The sequence below is a fragment of the Mytilus trossulus genome, chromosome 8 (assembly GCF_036588685.1).
Source record: "Mytilus trossulus isolate FHL-02 chromosome 8, PNRI_Mtr1.1.1.hap1, whole genome shotgun sequence".
NCBI lineage: Eukaryota > Metazoa > Mollusca > Bivalvia > Mytilida > Mytilidae > Mytilus > Mytilus trossulus.
In genome coordinates, this window is record NC_086380.1 from 48,583,292 (window position 1) to 48,601,468 (window position 18,177).

At 31.6% G+C, this 18,177-nt stretch overlaps 1 protein-coding gene across 1 annotated transcript; it reads right to left on the reverse strand.

Moving 5' to 3' along the window:
* Window positions 1–2,156: 2,156 nt before the first annotated feature.
* On the reverse strand, window positions 2,157–17,936 carry LOC134681070 (N-lysine methyltransferase KMT5A-A-like). The gene is made up of 8 exons (XM_063540476.1): window positions 17,912–17,936; window positions 15,441–15,536; window positions 14,845–15,014; window positions 14,069–14,187; window positions 12,301–12,400; window positions 8,156–8,215; window positions 3,887–4,077; window positions 2,157–3,329 (listed from the first exon to the last, which is right to left on the reverse strand). Exons 2-8 carry the CDS (start codon window positions 15,526–15,528, stop codon window positions 3,116–3,118), a joined length of 942 nt encoding a protein of 313 aa, XP_063396546.1. The 5' UTR covers window positions 15,529–15,536; window positions 17,912–17,936; the 3' UTR covers window positions 2,157–3,115.
* Window positions 17,937–18,177: the final 241 nt, after the last annotated feature.

Consider the following 18,177-nt stretch of genomic DNA (forward strand, 5'->3'; position numbering starts at 1 on the left):
TCTAATGGTACATATAGTAGCCATCAAAGTAATAATGAAAATTAATAATCGCGTATGTTTGGCTGAAGAATTATAAGGATTAAACACATTTTTTCTAGAGGTTATTGATGTGTAAACCGGGTCTCTAACTCACAAACTTGACATAAAAGTCCTTCGGACTTTTATTCAGTTTGTGAGTTAACCGCCCCGGTTTACACATCAATAACCTCTAGAAAAAATGTGTTTAATCCTATAGTATTGTAGTTCCTGAAAATGTGACAGAAAATATTAATTGGACTGACAGAAAAATAGTCAGGCAGAGGTAAAACAATATATCCCCCCAATAATTTTAAAGCTGGGGTATAAAATCCTAACTTTTTTCAAGTAGTCCCTGAACCATGAAAATAAGGTCAAGGTCAATGAAAATATTATTGACAGAAAGTTCATAACATAAGGCGTCTATATACAAAATATGAAGCATCCAGGTCTTCCACCTTCGAAAATATAAAGCTTCTTTAGTTAGCTAATGCTGCTACCACCAGATCGCTATCCCTAAGTCCAGCTTTCTGCAACTTAAGTTGCAGGCTCGACAAAAACAAAAAATGAACCCTGTTGCTACCCACCTACAAAAGAGTACATATGTCTCAATTAGAATAACAGTTTTTAGAGCAGACAATAAAGCTGGTGTCAGTGCAAAGGGCCACTTGATCTAATACATAAACAAATATTGTTCACCTTTTTTATTAGGCTGTTTTGCTGCATTCAGTTCACTACATTCAATATAAGTAATTATCATTGTTTTTACCATTTATACAAAGATGGTAGTCAGAGATGTTAAATGTAACAATGTTTTTGTTCATTGTCAAAAAAAATATACTTTCGCAATAAAAGATCAATCAGGGTTTTACAATTCCTCCATAAAATTTAAAACCGCATATATGCATGCAGATCAAAATAAAAGATTGAGAATGATTTACTACTAACCTTTATAAAAGGAAGTACAGTTATGTAGTCTCTATCAACACTTCAATAACCTATTTAAGGATATTTCTTTAGTTTCAAAGGTGTCTATTATATATTAAAATATCTGGTGGCTTAATTTCATGAAATGCACAAAAAAAATTATGATAATCTGATCATTGCAACATGAGTCAAATGAAATTTTTCATACATTATTTTTTCAAATGCATGTGTGGAGCATTTTTATATTTACAATGTGTAAATGAAAAGAAATAAATATTGTGTGTTTGGACATGTTTAAAACAAATTTCATGGTTGAAAGGCCAAAACAATTTGAGAATTATAAATCAAAACCCTTGAAAAAAAATGAAAGGTCAGGTGATAAAGATAGCTCTCAGATATTGAAGGTCCATACTGTATGCATTAAAATAGACAATCTAAAGGTAAAAATTTGGACCGCCATCAATTTGAACTGTTGAAGTAGTTAACTATGAATTTCACAAGCAATTTTCCAATTAATTATCCACAAATATCAACTTATTTTAAAAACCCTAAATTGAATAAAAAAATGCCAAATAATTCATTGTTCCGTATCAATTTATATTTATACAGAACTTAATTTAAAGCCTTAATTGATGACAAGTGAAATTCAAACATAGCAGTAAATTTTTTAGAAATAATGTAGTCTGAGCATTGCAATGAGGTGAAAAATAGCTGACTAGTTTCGTAATATAAATTTAAGGATGCATCATTATAGTTTCACATTGACAACAACTTTTTTCATTTTCCCTTTATATCTTAGCCATAAGATAAAGGCTGGATTTTCACAAGTAAACCTGAAAAATCCAATAATTGTTTAAATATGGACACAAAAAAATACATAAATGTCTTAACTTTATGTAAATAACATATTCACAACTTATACAAATCTAATCTTATACATGTACAAGAGACATTTCATCCTCTACATTTATTTCTCGACACATAAAATTTGATTCTTCTATTTATCTTATTCTGAAAGGTACTCAACATATTTCACAGACATACACAAATAACAAAATAAATCAATTACACATTTTATTTCTAGAGCATTGATACATGATTCAATAATTCAAATGCATATTTTTCACTTTAAATATTTTCATTTTATATTAATTGATGAACATAAATGCATACCATTTATAAAGAATACATAAAATATCTGACAAAAATATTTCAATCAGTATAATCTCACAAAGTAAAAATGTCGAGCTCTTTCCACAAAATAACTCCAAAGACAAAAAAGGATCTGAATTTATACTCAGAAAATTTGAGACACCAAGGCAAACATTAAAACTTAATAAGAAATTTTAAGGTCAACATGTGATTCTCAGCTTTAGGTTTATGTCAATATCAAGTCAAAATCTAAATAACTGAATTACACAAAATAATAATTAATAATTTGGCATCACATTTTAAATATTTTCCACAAAACTAAGAATAGTATCTCAAATCATGATTTGTTTGAACAATATCTCTGATTATACAAAGTATGTCTCATATTCAATATTTAATGCCCAAGCAAAAGATCATCAGTTGGATAACATCTTAGTATGTAAAATATTCTTAAACCCTATTTAGATGCTATAATTGATTTAATACCCAAACATTTTTTTGTATTAAAATAATGAACATATATGTATAAATATATAAATAACTCAGGCACTATGAGTTTAATCTGTCATTTTTAACCATGATCATAGAATTTTCTTTTAAATTGATTTTTCACAAATTCATTAGACTTAGAAAATAATTTTCTACGAGGTAGCTAATAAAACTAGCTTTTTAAACAACTCCATGAACTTTTTCTGTCCATATCTCTGAATATTTAGTTGCAACAGCTACAAAAATAAATATTTATGGAAACAACAACCACAACTTCTGTTAAAAACTCTTAAAACCACATTTATACACATGACAAATAAAGTTTGTTTACATAAAAACTACACTCATACACATAACACATAAGAGGTTGTATAAAAACTACATTCATACACATGACACAGACCTTGTTTTAAAACATACATCAAACACAATCAGTCAATATAAATGCGAATGAACATCTGTTAAAAAGTAACAATTCAAAACAGGGTAACCATGGTAATTTAAAACACTAAAAGCTAACAAAAAACAATCATTATGACTTTAACCATGGATGTGATGACAGAGATTCTTTATTTCTATCCCCATAGTCATATAAAAGTTCTTCACCCGTGGAAATATCTCTTGAAGCCACAAGCATGAGGTATGGTCGGTCATTTATTTCTGTTAACTTCATGTGACAGTTGTTTTTGGTTCTACTGTGGTTGATGAGACGACCAAGACGCCCACTCTCTGCAGTTGCGTCCACACTGAAGTTAAATCAAAATTGCTGCATTAAACTTATGAGTTCAATTGTTATGATTTTGTATATTTCAATAACAAAATGCTTCATTGATGAGAAGACAGAAAACTTTATCATCATATATTTCATGAATATTCAGGATATAAGAATCGACATGAGATAAAAAAAATAAAAAATCTACTCTTCTTAAATATAATTGCTATTTAACAAGTTGACAGTCAGCAGGCCAACACTTATTCCTGCAGTGACACATTATATTATGACTTAAGATGTCACCAAACACCTTGACTAAAATTAATTTGGCTCGTTTACTTTTCATAAAATTTTGACAAAATATTAACTTAGACCATTTGATAAAAATAAAAAAAAAACTTGTATCGCACTTTATAAAAAAAAAATCCTTGGATTTATATCAGTTTGACAAACAATAACTTTGATCATGGAGAAGCTTATTATTTCCTTTACAACTGATGCTGATTTTAACAGTTATTTTCTTGTAGTGTTTAAACCTTAGGCTAAACAGTTGTAAAAATTTCCTTTTATTCTTAATCCTCCTTTACTTACCAGTAATTAATAGTTTTATGAGTGAAGTAATACATGTAACAGCCAATACTGGGGTCCTTGCCGTAGTCCAACTCTTTCTGTTTGGCAATCTTCTGACTGATAAGGTTACCAGCATATTCCACAACAAAGTCTCCACGGAAGAAATCTTTACTGGCAATCACCCCACGACCTTTGTTGGCAATTTCTTCAACCTACAATAAGAAAGTATGATTTCAGATAGTCGATAATAACTTCTCAAGTATAAATCAAACATTACTGATGCAAGATTGAAGACTTGGTGGAGACATTCATACACTACAGCAGTTAGTGAACATTTCTAAAACCTGAACCATGGCTATTATTTTCTAAAATGTTGTCAACAGTTAACCGATAAATAGATGAAAGGCCTAAATATCAAATACCAAAAAACATTGACCTGTAAATCAGAACTTTTTTCTAATCTAAATAAATTTTCTTTCATAAAAACAGATACAGGATGTGAAATAGAACATCATCCACACTTTGTAAAGACTTTTCATCCATGTGTGGATTTTTTTTTAAAATAAATTTTAATTTTATTTGTAAAGCATTAGATATAAACATGTAAATGGTAAGTATAACTTATAAGGGCTATTCCATTTAAACATAGCTCATACCCACAGACGGCAAAGAAAAAAAATTCTATCCCTGGCTGTTGTCTGAAATAAATTGCTTCTATCCAGGTGTGTGTATTGATAAAAAATGCATCTCTACATGGATATTGTTAGCTTGAATGAAAATGCTTCTCTGGGGGGCTGTTTTATGAGTGGTGAGAGAATCATTTGTGGTTTTTTTGCGTTTATTTGACAATTTCGGCCAAACCAAAACGTCTGACATCCGAATCAGTTTACCGCAGGAATCCAGGTAAAGTTCAAACCGCATTTGCGATCGGGATCAAAGTAGAAGAGAAAAAGGCAACCGGATACGGATAGGAAACGAAAACAATCCAGATATCGTAAAAATTTACGATTTTTTTCAATAAAAATTTTACAGTCGGGAGGCTCTCAATCGGCTCAGTCAGGCTACCTCAAACAAACATTATTTTTTTTTTAATTTTGGTCCTGCCAGGTACAGTGTACATAATATATTTGTCTATCTGTAGGTTTGGGATGATGTTTGGTTCATGTTCCTATAAATGAATCTGCCCCACATCCTCTCAATTTCTTTCTCTGACAATCCCAAACTTTTGGTCCTGAAATAGGGGAATTGGGTTTAAAAAGCTAATTTCCTAGGGGAAGTGCTGCCCAAATTTTTTTAGGTATGGACTTAGTTTTTTTTCGGGGGTATTTTTAAAGGGGGTAAACTAAAAGTTATTTCAGGGGGATTTTAAAAGGGGTAAACTAAAAGTTATCTCAGGGAGATTTTTAAGGTGGGTTAATATAATCAATCTCTTTCTATTAAATCCCAAACTTGTGTCTGGTAACTGGAAATTGAGTTTTATATAACTTAAGCTTATTTCTAAGGGGAAGTGCTGCCCTTTTTTAGGGTTTGATTTAGCTTTTATAGCTTGCTGTATTATATTTCAGTTGCTGCATCAAGGATGCAGGAGCTCTATACTTTTCACTTTGTCTATCTGTATGTCAACTATTTTTGTCAAGCTAAAAGTCAAAAATTATATACAGTAGAAACATGAAATGTTATGTTATACACGGTTGTTTATAATATAAAAAAAATAAAAAAATACCTTCCTACCTACCGTCCCTTCAAAATTTCAAGGGGGTGATTGGAAACACAACATTATTTTTTGTCGGCCTAACTTTCCTGCAACATTCCAAGATTTTTTTTATTTTATTTTAACACAAATATACGTTACATCAATCTCTCTGATTTTCAAGGTCAAAGTTCAATTTACACATTCACAGCTGCTTCAGTTTTATATGATTGTGAACTGTGCAAGTAGAAATTTTAAGATGCATAACTTTAAGATCTCTTTTATATTGAAAGACTGCCTTAATACCGATTAAAAGTTCAAGTTATGAATATTTCTTATCAAACCTCAGTGTGCTTGCCAGGGGTGGACCAGGATCTCTTTTAACAAATGTGTGCTCCCACCCCTCCACTATTTTTTTCTTTTTTAGCCCATTTTCCCTATTTTGAGGCCTAGCCTTCCATTGCCCCCAACATCAAATCATTGATCCATCTCTGATTGCAACCAGGGGTATGTGACCTTAACAAACAACTCAATTAAATCCAATCATGATGTGCAAACAGTTGCATAAATTCATTGAACAAGTGATAACAAAAATATACAGGTATACATGGAGTATTTGAACAGAATACTTTGTATTGCCTTACAAAAAAAATGACAAAATAGTTTTACAAAATGTAGTTTAAGATATCAGCAATATTCTGTCGTTAGAATTGAAAATAATTTATGTTTTGCTTAATCTTCCCATAAATTGGATCTTGAAACTTTTTCCTTTCCTCTGAAAAAAATAATAATATAGTGAACTTGTACCCTTGACTTTCACACGATTCAGACAGTGTATTATGCCATTCCACATCCCAGAAACATAGGTTTACATACAGTATATATATAACAAAACAACATGATATACCCAGCAAAAGGTTTCTGACAGTGATTGTTGTAATAAAACCTTTCTCATCTCAAAATTAAATTAATTTTGATAACCTCCAATTTTGCCTTTAAAAAAATTAATTAAGAATTTTAAATTTGCTTCTGTTGGTGGTAAAAGAAAAAAGAAAAAAATTGCTTCTGTAGGAGGTGTCTGCATTTAAAAAAAAACCACTTCTATTGGTGGTGGTGGAACAGAAAAAAACACTTCTCTACCATTGCCGAACTTGAAAAATATCACTTCTATGGGGGGTACCTTGAAATTTCAGGTGCCTTCCTTGGGGTTGAGCAGTGATCTGGAAGGTTTTTTTCACTATGGGCCCAGGGCCCCTCAAAAATAAATTCAATGGGCCATTTTAAAAAATAATGGGCCATGTTGTCAAATGAGTGGGCCATTCGAATTGACTTCTGTAAAAAAATAAAAAGTATCATTATTTTCTCATGTTTTGGAAAAGAGGTGTTGGTACAAGTTTACCTTTATGATTTTAAATAATATTGTTCCTGTGATTCTGTAATTTCAATGAATATACAATAACTTCTTCCAAAACGAACAATATTAAAGATAAACCTTTATTTACAATGTTTAAACTGTTACTGTTGCCTTGGCTTGTTCATGTTCATGTTTTTTTTAACATTAAATTTGGGTCTTCGTCGATACCATACTCATTCCAGACGTTCCGTATTAGAGGACATTTCAGGAATGTCCTCTACTCTTCTTGTATTATTATTATTACTTCATCAAGATGACAAGAATAACAACAGAGAGTACCATTAATTGATAGAACAAAACAATAATTCGCTGAAGTCATGTTTACAAAATGTCAAAACGAGCCAAAGACCAAAAAATGACAAGGACAGTTAAGCGCCTTTTATGGAGACAAAAACTATATTCATAAAAAGGCTTAAGGGGTTTTTAATCGAAATAATAGCAAGCTAAACTAAATTAAAAGATTATTATTAGAGTTAAATTTCGTCTGTAATAGCCAAATTTCACAAATGTTAAGTTGTTTATAAAAAATTATATCATGAATGATGGGTTTTTTGGGTTATCAGTTAAACCGCATGGTTCTATTATTACCATAGGAAAACACCCGAGACGTTAAACCGCATGGTTCTATTACCATAGGAAAACAACCGAGACGTCCTAAAAATATATGGGTGCTCCTATGATTGGAGGAACATTATACAGTTGTGTACACACACATGACCGCACGGAACACGATCGGAAAACTATTTGACGATATCTAAACGTTTCGAAACGATGTGAAAAATATCGTGCGCCACGTGGGTGCTTACATTTGTCACTATATGCTCCATTTCTGGTGAATATGCGCTATAGGCGCACGTCCTTCCTGATCACTGGTTGAGCTATGTTTAAATGGAATAGCCCTAAATGTATTTTGCTGTATAGGGATTATTTGTCTTCTACTTATTTGTTGTTATTTTACACGTGGATTAAAGTTTTAATATTTTCAATTTATCACAGGAGAAAATAAGGTATGGATGATTTGTCCAATGTACAATGTGGCTGCATGGTTTACAAATCTTATTGATGTTATGGAAATGTGGCCCTTGCGCCTGGAAAGCATAATCAATGTTTAATTTTAAAAAGAACTCTGTTACATTTTGTGTAATATCTGTACATGTAAACATGGGAATGAGTTTCCTTATATTACCTTCAAACCTTCTTCTTTCTTGTTTAATATTTTATCTTCTATCTCACACTGTTTATCTTTCTGAAAAAAATATGATATAAAGAATTATATGAACAGCAGAGGTAATAATTATTAAAGTCAAGTTTATTTGCAGATGTATATATAAATTTGTAAGAATTTAACTCCCAAGGATTGAATAATCTCCCCTTAATCTCCATAAATTCATTTTTATGGAAGTTATATTTTTAATAACACCTTAAACTTTCAACTTCTGTGCAGTCAAACCATGTCTAAACATGTAGAGATCAGAACCAGACAGTCAATCTATATCAGTATACATTAAGCTGTTTGAGTTTAATTTGTTTTGAAAGGACAGATTTTTCTTTATGTCCTACAATAAATTAGTATTACAATTGGAATCTAAATTTAAGTGGTTTTATGAATACTGCCCCTGACTTTTATCTTAAAATGTAACAAAAATTCCATGCAAAGATGTTTAAATTGAGAAAATAAATGGGGAATGTGTCAAAGCGACAATAACCCGACCATAGAGCAGAAAACAGCTGAAGGCTACCAGTGGGTGAAACTCCCACACCTGTAGGCGTTCTTCAGCTGGCCCTCTTAAAATGTTGCATGTATGTAAATGAGCAATGTTTGAAAAATAACAAACAAAGAAGGTTTTTTTTACAATAATGAAGACAACTTTTCATCATGTTCATGACAGACACTCTTATTTGAGTAATGTTGTGAAGAGAAATTAAGAAAAGAACATAAACATTTGTGTACCTAAATAAACTAGAGGCTCCAAAGAGCCTGTGTCGCTCACCTTGGTCTATGTGAATATTAAACAAAGGATGCATTTGAATTCATGACAAAATTGTGTTTAGGTGATGGTGATGTGTTTGTACATCTTACTTTACTGAACATTCTTGCTGCTTACAATTATTTTTATCTATATTGAACTTGGCCTAAAAGTTTTAGTCGAAAATGTTAGTGAAAATTGTTAAAAATGCACTATAAAGGACAATAACTCCTTAAGGGGTCAATTGACCATTTTGATCATGTAAACTTATTTTTGGGTCTTACTTTGCTGTACATTGTTGCTGTTTAAAGTTTATCTCTATCTATAATAATATTCAAGATAATAACAAAAAACGGCAAAATTTCCTTAAAATGACTAATTCAGGGGCAGCAACCTAACAGCAGGTTGTCCGATCCATCTGCAAATTTCATGGCAGATTGATCTTGACCTGATAAACAATTTTACTCCCTGTCAGATTTGCTCTAAATGCTTTGGTTTTTGAGTTTTAGCCAAAAACTGCATTTTACCCCTATGTTCTATTTTTAGCCATGGCGGCCATGTTGGTTGGTTGGCCAGGTCATGCCACACGTTTTTTAAACTAGGTACCCCAATAATGATTGCGGCCAAGTTTGTTTTAATTTATCCTGGTAGTTTTAGAGGAGCAGATTTTTGTAAAAGATTACTAAGATTTACGTAAAATGGTTAAAAATTGACTGAAAAGAGCAATAACTCATAAAGGGGTCAACTGACCATTTTGATCATGTTGACTTATTTGTAGATCTTACTTTGATGAACATTATTTCTGTTTACAGTTTATCTCTATCTATAATTATATTCAAGATAATAACGAAAAACAGCAAAATTTCCCTAAAATTACCAATTCCGGGGCAGCAACCCAACAACCAGTTGTCCAATTCATCTGAAAATTTCAGGGCAGATAGATCTTGAACTGATAAACAATTTACTCCCTATCATTTGCTCTAAATGCTTTGGTTTTCGAGTTATAAGCCAAAAACTGCATTTTACCCCTATGTTCTATTTTTAGCCATGGCGGCCATCTTGGTTGATTGGCTGGGTCACGCCACACATTTTTTAAACTAGATACCCCAATGATGATTGTGGCCAAGTTTGTTTTAATTTGGCTTGGTAGTTTCAGAGGAGAAGATTTTTGTAAAAGATTACTAAGATTTACCAAAAATAGTTAAAAATTGACTATAAAGGGCAATAACTCCTATAGGGGTCAATTGACCATTTTGGTTATGTTGACTTATTTGTAGATCTTACTTTGCTGAACATTATTGCTGTTTACAGTTTATCTCTATCGATAATAATATTCAAGAAAATAACCAAAAACAGCAAAATTTCCCCAAAATTACCAATTCAGGGGCAGCAACCCAACAACGGGTTGTCCGATTCATCTGAAAATTTCAGGGCAGATAGATCTTGACCTGATAAACAATTTTACCCCATGTCAGATTTGCTCTTAATGCTTTGGTTTTTGAGTTATAAGCCAAAAACTGCATTTTACCCCTATGTTCTATTTTTAGCCATGGCGGCCATCTTGGTTGGTTTGGCGGGTCACGCCACACATTTTTAAACAAGATACCCCAATGATGATTGTGGCCAAGTTTGGTTTAATTTGGCCCAGTAGTTTCAGAGAAGAAGATTTTTGTAAAAGTTAACGACGACGGACGACGACGGACCCCAAGTGATGAGAAAAGCTCACTTGGCCCTTCGGGCCAGGTGAGCTAATAATCAAATTTTTAATGTTAAAGGGATATAACTCTAACACCAAGTGTACTAGTAAATAAAAATTATTTGTATTAGTATTACTCCTGACTGACTTAATTCTAGCTTTATCAACCAACATATTCTTACAATTTTCTTAGAAATATTTCACATGTGTGTTAAAATCTAAATGTTTATCTCTTGACAATGATGTTTTGTCCTTCTAAGCTGTTTAATCGATTTCTTCATTTAAGAAATAAAAAATCAAAAGATTTTACAATTTAGTATTTATTTTAATATCAATAATCGACAGATAAAGAAACATATTAGTTGGCTGCCTCACTAGGTATGCTAGGTGTGTGTTAACAGACTTTTTTTTTATAAATGATATGATTTTTAAAGAAAGTTTAAAAAAAATTAAGATTGATAAAAACAGATAATTATCATCTATCCATCATGTTTATTTCTAAACAAAAAAAATCACCATTAAATTATCTAATGCTGAAGACACAACAGCATCATCAACCAAACCCTCACTATCCATTATTGAGTAGTCTATTATCTTTCTATTCAGTCGAACTCTCTTAACAGTACTACATGCCATAGTTATCCTCATTCAAATGAATTTGATTGTCAAAATTTACATGCATGAAATTAATGACATGTGAACAAGAGCAACCAATTACTCTAAAATTAGATCTCAATGGCTTCAAAGGTGTATAGATAATTATGTCATTGTTTGTTAATTAGGGAATACAGGGTGGTGTCATAAATAATTGTTCTAATTACATGAATTAAGAAAAACACCTGCCAAACTAATTAATACAACTTGCAATTTATGTTTGTATAAACAATAATCTTTAAAACTGTACATATTATAATTTCAACAACTTTGTTCACAAAGTGTTATAATGAGATTTCTTTCATATTTTATTTTCATCTATACTTTAGTTTTTTGTTGATTGTAGTAAACAATTTAGAATTAAGGATATAATTATTCCGATTATTTAATCTTAATATATGAAATGTAATTTAAAGAACCTAAAGTTACGTTTAGAGCACCATGTGATCTTTCTTGAAATTTGAACAAAGATATGAATGAATCAAATTGCTTCATGTCAGCATTTAATGTATTTTTAAAATGAACAGAGTTCAAAACTAATTAAGCTTAAAAAAAATAATCTTATTCATGTGTCTGTATTTAGTGTGTAAGGGGCAATAATTCTTATTATTTACATAAATAGAACATTTTTGTTGCAGTAAGCTAATTTTAGTAAATTTCACTAATAAGATTTATTTACTAATTATTTAAAATGAGGTAATAAAGTTTACATCATTTTCAGAAGTAAACTTGCAAGGGTTAACTAATAGTTATTATTTATATATGAATACCTAATAAATAATTTCAAGAAGTGGAGGGATTGCCTCCCCTGACTCACTGCAATATAAATTATTAGAAAAATAGCACCTTCTATCTTGTATGGGAAAGGATTTGTTTAGGTGTTGAATTCTGGGAATCCATTTGTTAAACTATACGTCTCATATTGAACATTAAAAGATTCTGAATTGAATTATGTGTGAAAATACAAATTAAAATTTACAAAATTTAACGTGATTATGATTTAATAAAACACACCTCTAACTCAGATTTACATCTCCTGTTACTACGCCTGACAGGGTAGAAGTCTGTCAACAAGCTGTTCTGTAGACTAGGTTGAGTAGGCTCTGCTGTCTTTCTGTAAAATATAAGACAAAGAATTTAAGATAATTATTTTCAAGTTTTGATATGAGAACTGGTACATGGGACACATCATGAAATCAGATTTTTTTTTATACTGTTAAAAAAAACATTGCTATTTATTTAAATTTGGCTTGATCTTTTTTGGATTATGAGCTATTTTTTCATATCATACCACTCAAGTGAAATGGTTTTTTTTCAGTCTTGGAAGAATGAAACAGTGAGAAGTCAAGAGCCTAAGTCAATTCTATTGCTTAGGAAAAAAGTGATAACCATAATTAAATGGTCTTACAAATTTCAGGATGTTTCTTAGCTACATCTTATCTCAGGACTGTCACTCTACAGTCTACAAGAGATTAAAGCTGAGAAACACACTCTTATTTGATAATCTGTAAGGGTTCGGTGGAACACAGTGTCTTGCCTACTTTTGCTGTTAATCGCAGACACAACAAAAATGAGGGAAAAAAAAAAAAAAATATATCCCTCTTGATACTATTTTATGATCATAAGCAAGCTTCTGTCCAAGTTTGGGTGAAATTCAGGAAAGTTCAAGAAAGTTATTCAAAAACTTTAACCGCAGAGTGATTATTTGTGGATACCACAGCCGAGGACGGAATGTAGGATCGCTATGTCTCACTTTTTTGACAAAAGTCGAAGGCTCAACAAAAACCATTGATAATATATTTTTTTTACTATAACCAAAAAAATAGATGTTGATCCAAAAACGGAAAAAAGAAAGCATAATTTATGCAATCAACAGTGCACCTAACTAGGAGATTAAAGAGGCATAAATTGGTCCCTGATATTGCTTAATATAATAGTATTCTTCAAGACTGCCACTCTTATGTTTAATTTTTGTATTGATAAATCATAACTGTTTAAATTTTGAAATTTTTAGTGAAGTAAACTTATTTCTGCTGTCATAATATTTTGCAGTTTTGAATTTAAATGCAAGAACTTTGAAGCCCTCATGCATGAACGAGTTTAAGATAAAAATACAGGTATCAGGTTCTGATCATGTTCCTATCTAAAGCATGTTGTTGGATGGTTTAGATTAATTTGTCTTATTGTCGAATCAGAGCCCGAAAACAATGGCCTTTAAAACACCTTCTCCTTTTAACTGAGCTTATCATACCGTACAGCGGATTATTTTCGCGGGTGTAAAATTTCACGATTTTCATTGGTTTCGGTATACAAAATATTTATCAGTTATTATTTTGGCGGATTTGAAACTTTTATCAATACCTTTGCATGAAATCTTTTAATTGGCTGAATTTATTTTGGCGATTTTGTCCCATCCGCGAAAATAAGCGAAAATTTCCACCCCGCGAAAATAACCCGCTATACGGTAGTCCTCAAATTTACATTTTTTTAATGTTGGTCTGTGGACTTAAGCCACAAGTATTGTAAAAGGACCTTCAATAATGGTTCACTTAAAACATCTTCATGTGTATTATTTTCTCTTTACTTTTAGTAAAATATTTCATTGCCATTTAAAGAAGGAGGCCTCCGGGTGCGGGAATTTCTCGCTACATTGAAGACCTGTTGGTGACCTTCTGCTGTTGTTTTTTTATTTGGTCGGGTTGTTGTCTCTTTGACACATTCCCCATTTCCATTCTCAATTTTATGAATCTTAATGTAAAAGGGTTTGGAAATGTAAACAAACTTTTTCCTTGATGCTTTCTTCTTATTCTGTGAAGTAGAATCTGTTTTTGTTGATTTCTTTTGTCTTCCTTTAGGCTTTTCTTCCTCTTCATCTTTTTCGTCATATTTTTCTAAAAGAACCTTGAAGATACAAACAAAAGATAAGGACTCGTATTGATATTGATCGTCTGTGGACAGTGTGTCTATATAAGACTCAGATGCCCTCACTTACAAATATATGTCAAATTCTTCAATTTTTTAATGAACGAAGGGACATAACTCTGGAATGGTTTAAGAATACCACCCCAAATTTAAATTGGTTCTGTGTTTGGTTTTAATGAGTATTGTGTATAGGTCTTTTAATATTTTGTTGAGGCAAACATAAGTTAGACAACAGGAGGTACTAACATGCAGTGCACCCTTCAGCACAAAGTGGGCATAAAAATCTAACAGTAAATGAAACTTATCTTTCCATTCTAAATTTTTGCAGTCGTATAAAAAAGTGCATCTTATAAAAACAATAATAACTTATAAAATGTGTGCCCAAGAAATTTGGACAATTCACTAACAATGTAAATTCAGTTTCTAAACCATCAATATCTATACACGAAATCTAACACACTACCTTTTATAGGTGACTATGTGGTATGGGCTTTGCTCATTGTTGAAGGCCATAAGGTGACCTGTAGTTGTAAATTTCTGTGTCAATTTGTTTTCTTGTGGAAAGTTGTCTTATTGGCAATCATATCACATCTTCTTTTTTTTATATATATATATTCTATAGCAATGTTACAGTACCTGTTTACATTTAGGTTGTTCAGTACTAGAGTTACTGTCTGTTTCAACTTTATCTTTCTGATCTTTTTCATTGTCTTTGGCAGGTGAAGGTTCAGGGGTCAATAATATTGAAGAATTGGAAATGTCAATTTTGTTGGTCTTGGTTTCTTTGAATTTTTCATCTTTATCGCCTGAAATAATATTTTGAACATTAATGCATATTCATTGAAGGCCGTACTTTAACCTATAATGGTTTAATTTTTAGATTGTTATTTGGATGGAGAGTTGTCTCATTGGCACTCACACCACATCTTCCTATATCTATATTCATAGAAGCCCAGCAAAGCACATATTGGTGGCAATATTTAACTATTTTGTTGGTGTTCTCTCTGAATGGTTCACTCTATGCTCATACAGCACACTCAATTTGAAATATCGCAAACACTGCAGAGTCATAATTTGCTGTGATCATCACTTCACCAGGCTTTTAAACTATATTTTAGGATACATGTACACATGATCATATCTTTAATTTTCATATGTACCTTGACAATAGGAACTGGTCGGTCCATTGGTGACATTTTCATAATCAAGATTCATATAATAAAATATCTTACCAGTTTCTTGACTTGTTTTTGGACTTGGTGGAAAGTAGTCAGTTATTCTTGAAGGCGTGGAAACCAAGGGTAAGGGAGAATCACTCATTTTCAAACCTGAAAAAAAACAATACATACATGTACATTGTATTATATGATTATATACTTACTAGGAAACTAAGGTAAGCAAGCAGTCAGTTTCATAGATCATAACTCTGATTCAGTGACTCAGGACCTGTCATCGTTAGCAAGTGTCTAAAAGACACAAGCAACTCCCAGTGCTTTTCTTACAATACGAAACTGTAAACATATTTTTGTAGTAATATAATGTTTACTTATCATACAGTGGATAAGAGTGAAATAATAAAATCTATCTCTTATACATTATAAGCTTACGGTTGTTTAATGTTTACATGAATCCATGATAACTCATCCTATACAAAATGTACATGTACATTTGTAGATACACAACCGAACATTCTACTATAACTCAACTTATTGCACTTTCTACAAACTTGCCAAATAGTTATAACTTTTTAAGATTATCTGATCCCACTGTATTCTTAAGATATAAAACTGCCTTTTCATTCCACTAAGGAATACAATGAATACTGAGGAAAACATTTGAAAGTAACTTTTTATTTGTACTTCTTTTCTTTTGGTTGAAGCAAGGCAGAAATCCTGGTGAAATATATCCGGCTGGACAAATATATAATTAGTCAACCAATTGACGTATAATTTATGTAACAAACAGCTCGTGTGAGATACATAGAAGCATCATTTTGCAACTTACAACCTATTTTTAGAGCATTATTGAGTCCTCTGAAAGTTTTAGTTTTGTCAAAGCCTGCTGCATCTCTTGAGAATGCATGTGTACAACAATTCTTTGTTGAAATATCTGTTCTATTGACCATGATTGACTTTTAATAATAAAAGTCAAGTATTAACAATGAGCTCCATTCACTGGTGGAGTTGTACTCATAATCACATAACTGCAGACAGCAGGTTCGATGTCCATTGACAGGCCAGGTGATTAGTTGTAAATTTGCCAATCAAGAATTGACAAGATAACAATAGAAGAAACTGCAAATACAATTATTGATTTTATGCAAAATGTTATGTCATTATACTAAACTAGGAATGTTTGACATGTTTTTCATATCATAATATGGTTTTAAGAAAACAATGCTCTATTTTTTTTAAATAATTTTCTTTGAAAAACAAAGAATGATACGTCAATTGGTCTTTACAATTAATTTATGTCAATAGAGGTATAATCCACCAATAGACAACTTTCGAGTACGATGCATTTCCGTCAAAAACTCTGTTTTTAGGGAACATCACATGCGTTTTTGGAAATTGCATACCTGTCAACCTCTGAAAATGAAAAGTCAGGTCATGACCTGCATTGAGAAAAAAAATCTCAGGTCATAACGCGTACGACATTTTGCGGGCTGAATTGAAGAACAAAACATGTTTACATATTATTTATGTAGTCAATATGTATATGAAACAGTTAGAACATGTATACAAGTTTATTTCAGACTATTGTTATATTCCATAGTAGCAGACTTGGCATTCTTTAAAAGAACTGCACTTGGTTTCAGTTCATAGCAATGCAAATGTGTATTCATTTTACAAGAAAGAAGAGCACACAGTGTATCCTTATTAAGATCAGCCCTAAACTCTGTAGCTATTTTCTTTACTAAAGAAAATGCCCTCTCACTGTCTGCATTGCTGTTTGGCAAAACCAGTAATGTTTTAGCAAGTTTTGACAAAACAAAAAATCTTGGCTTGTTAAGAAAAATGTCATGCAACTTGGACATTTATCCCCATCTCTCATTTTCCCATTTCTCGCCGTCATTAGGGAAGTGTGATTAAGTACTTGCAATACAAACATTATTTTTAGTTTTTCCTGCACCATGACAATCACTAAGACGCTTGATGAACGTTAATCATGTTAAAAGTGCAGGGATACAGGCGACACCCTCTACCTGGTAAATGACGTCATAAAGGTGCACATAATTGACAAGTTTTTTCTGGTAAAGGATTAACTTGAAAGTGTTCTATTGGTGGTTATTTATGACCTGTTAGTGTTGACTGGCCAGCTAGTGGTTATAATTACAGTAGTACTAGTTGAACTACATAAGACAACTTAGACGCTGAGACTCCTACACTGTAATGATACCACTTCTACTGCTGTATTGTACACTGGTAGTAACTACTACTGATACTACCAACTTTTAATCTGCTTATTAATAATAATATATTAAATTATATATTAGAAAATCGACCAATTGGCAATTCACATAGAAAAATAGTTCTACAAATTGAACTTAATTGTAGCAGTAAAAATATTAAATAGATATAAATCTTACTATTAAAAACCAGCCACCTATATATTCTTCGACAGACAATAAAAAACGTAAACAAAGCGTCCCCCTTTTTTGTTTTACACCATACAAGTTGCTTTAACTAAGTATTTTCAATACCAACGCAAGGTGAATGGGTATCAGAAACGTGCACTGAGTTTAACTTTGTTTGTTTGTGTTTGTTAATTGTTATATTAATAGCAGTTTACCGTGTACTTGTTACCAAATTTCTTGTTTCAAACCAATGCAAGTGTCGCGGGGTTTGCGTCCATATCTTGGGTGTTGATTTTGATTGGTCGATAGAAAATGTTTCATTCCACCGAAATGACATTACAACGAGAAAATTATTATGATTTTATTTTGACTAAATCAATTAGTATTTGCTT

What these genes read in the sequence shown, in the direction of transcription:
- LOC134681070 (XM_063540476.1), bottom strand. Translation starts at nt 15,528, where the DNA reads ATGAGTGATTCTCCCTTACCCTTGGTTTCCACGCCTTCAAGAATAACT. An exon ending in AACAACCTAAATGTAAACAG is followed by an intron (nt 14,188 to 14,844) that starts GTACTGTAACAT and finishes TGTATCTTCAAG; the next exon opens with GTTCTTTTAGAAAAATATGA. An exon ending in AAGAAAGCATCAAGGAAAAA is followed by an intron (nt 12,401 to 14,068) that starts GTTTGTTTACAT and finishes TATATTTTACAG; the next exon opens with AAAGACAGCAGAGCCTACTC.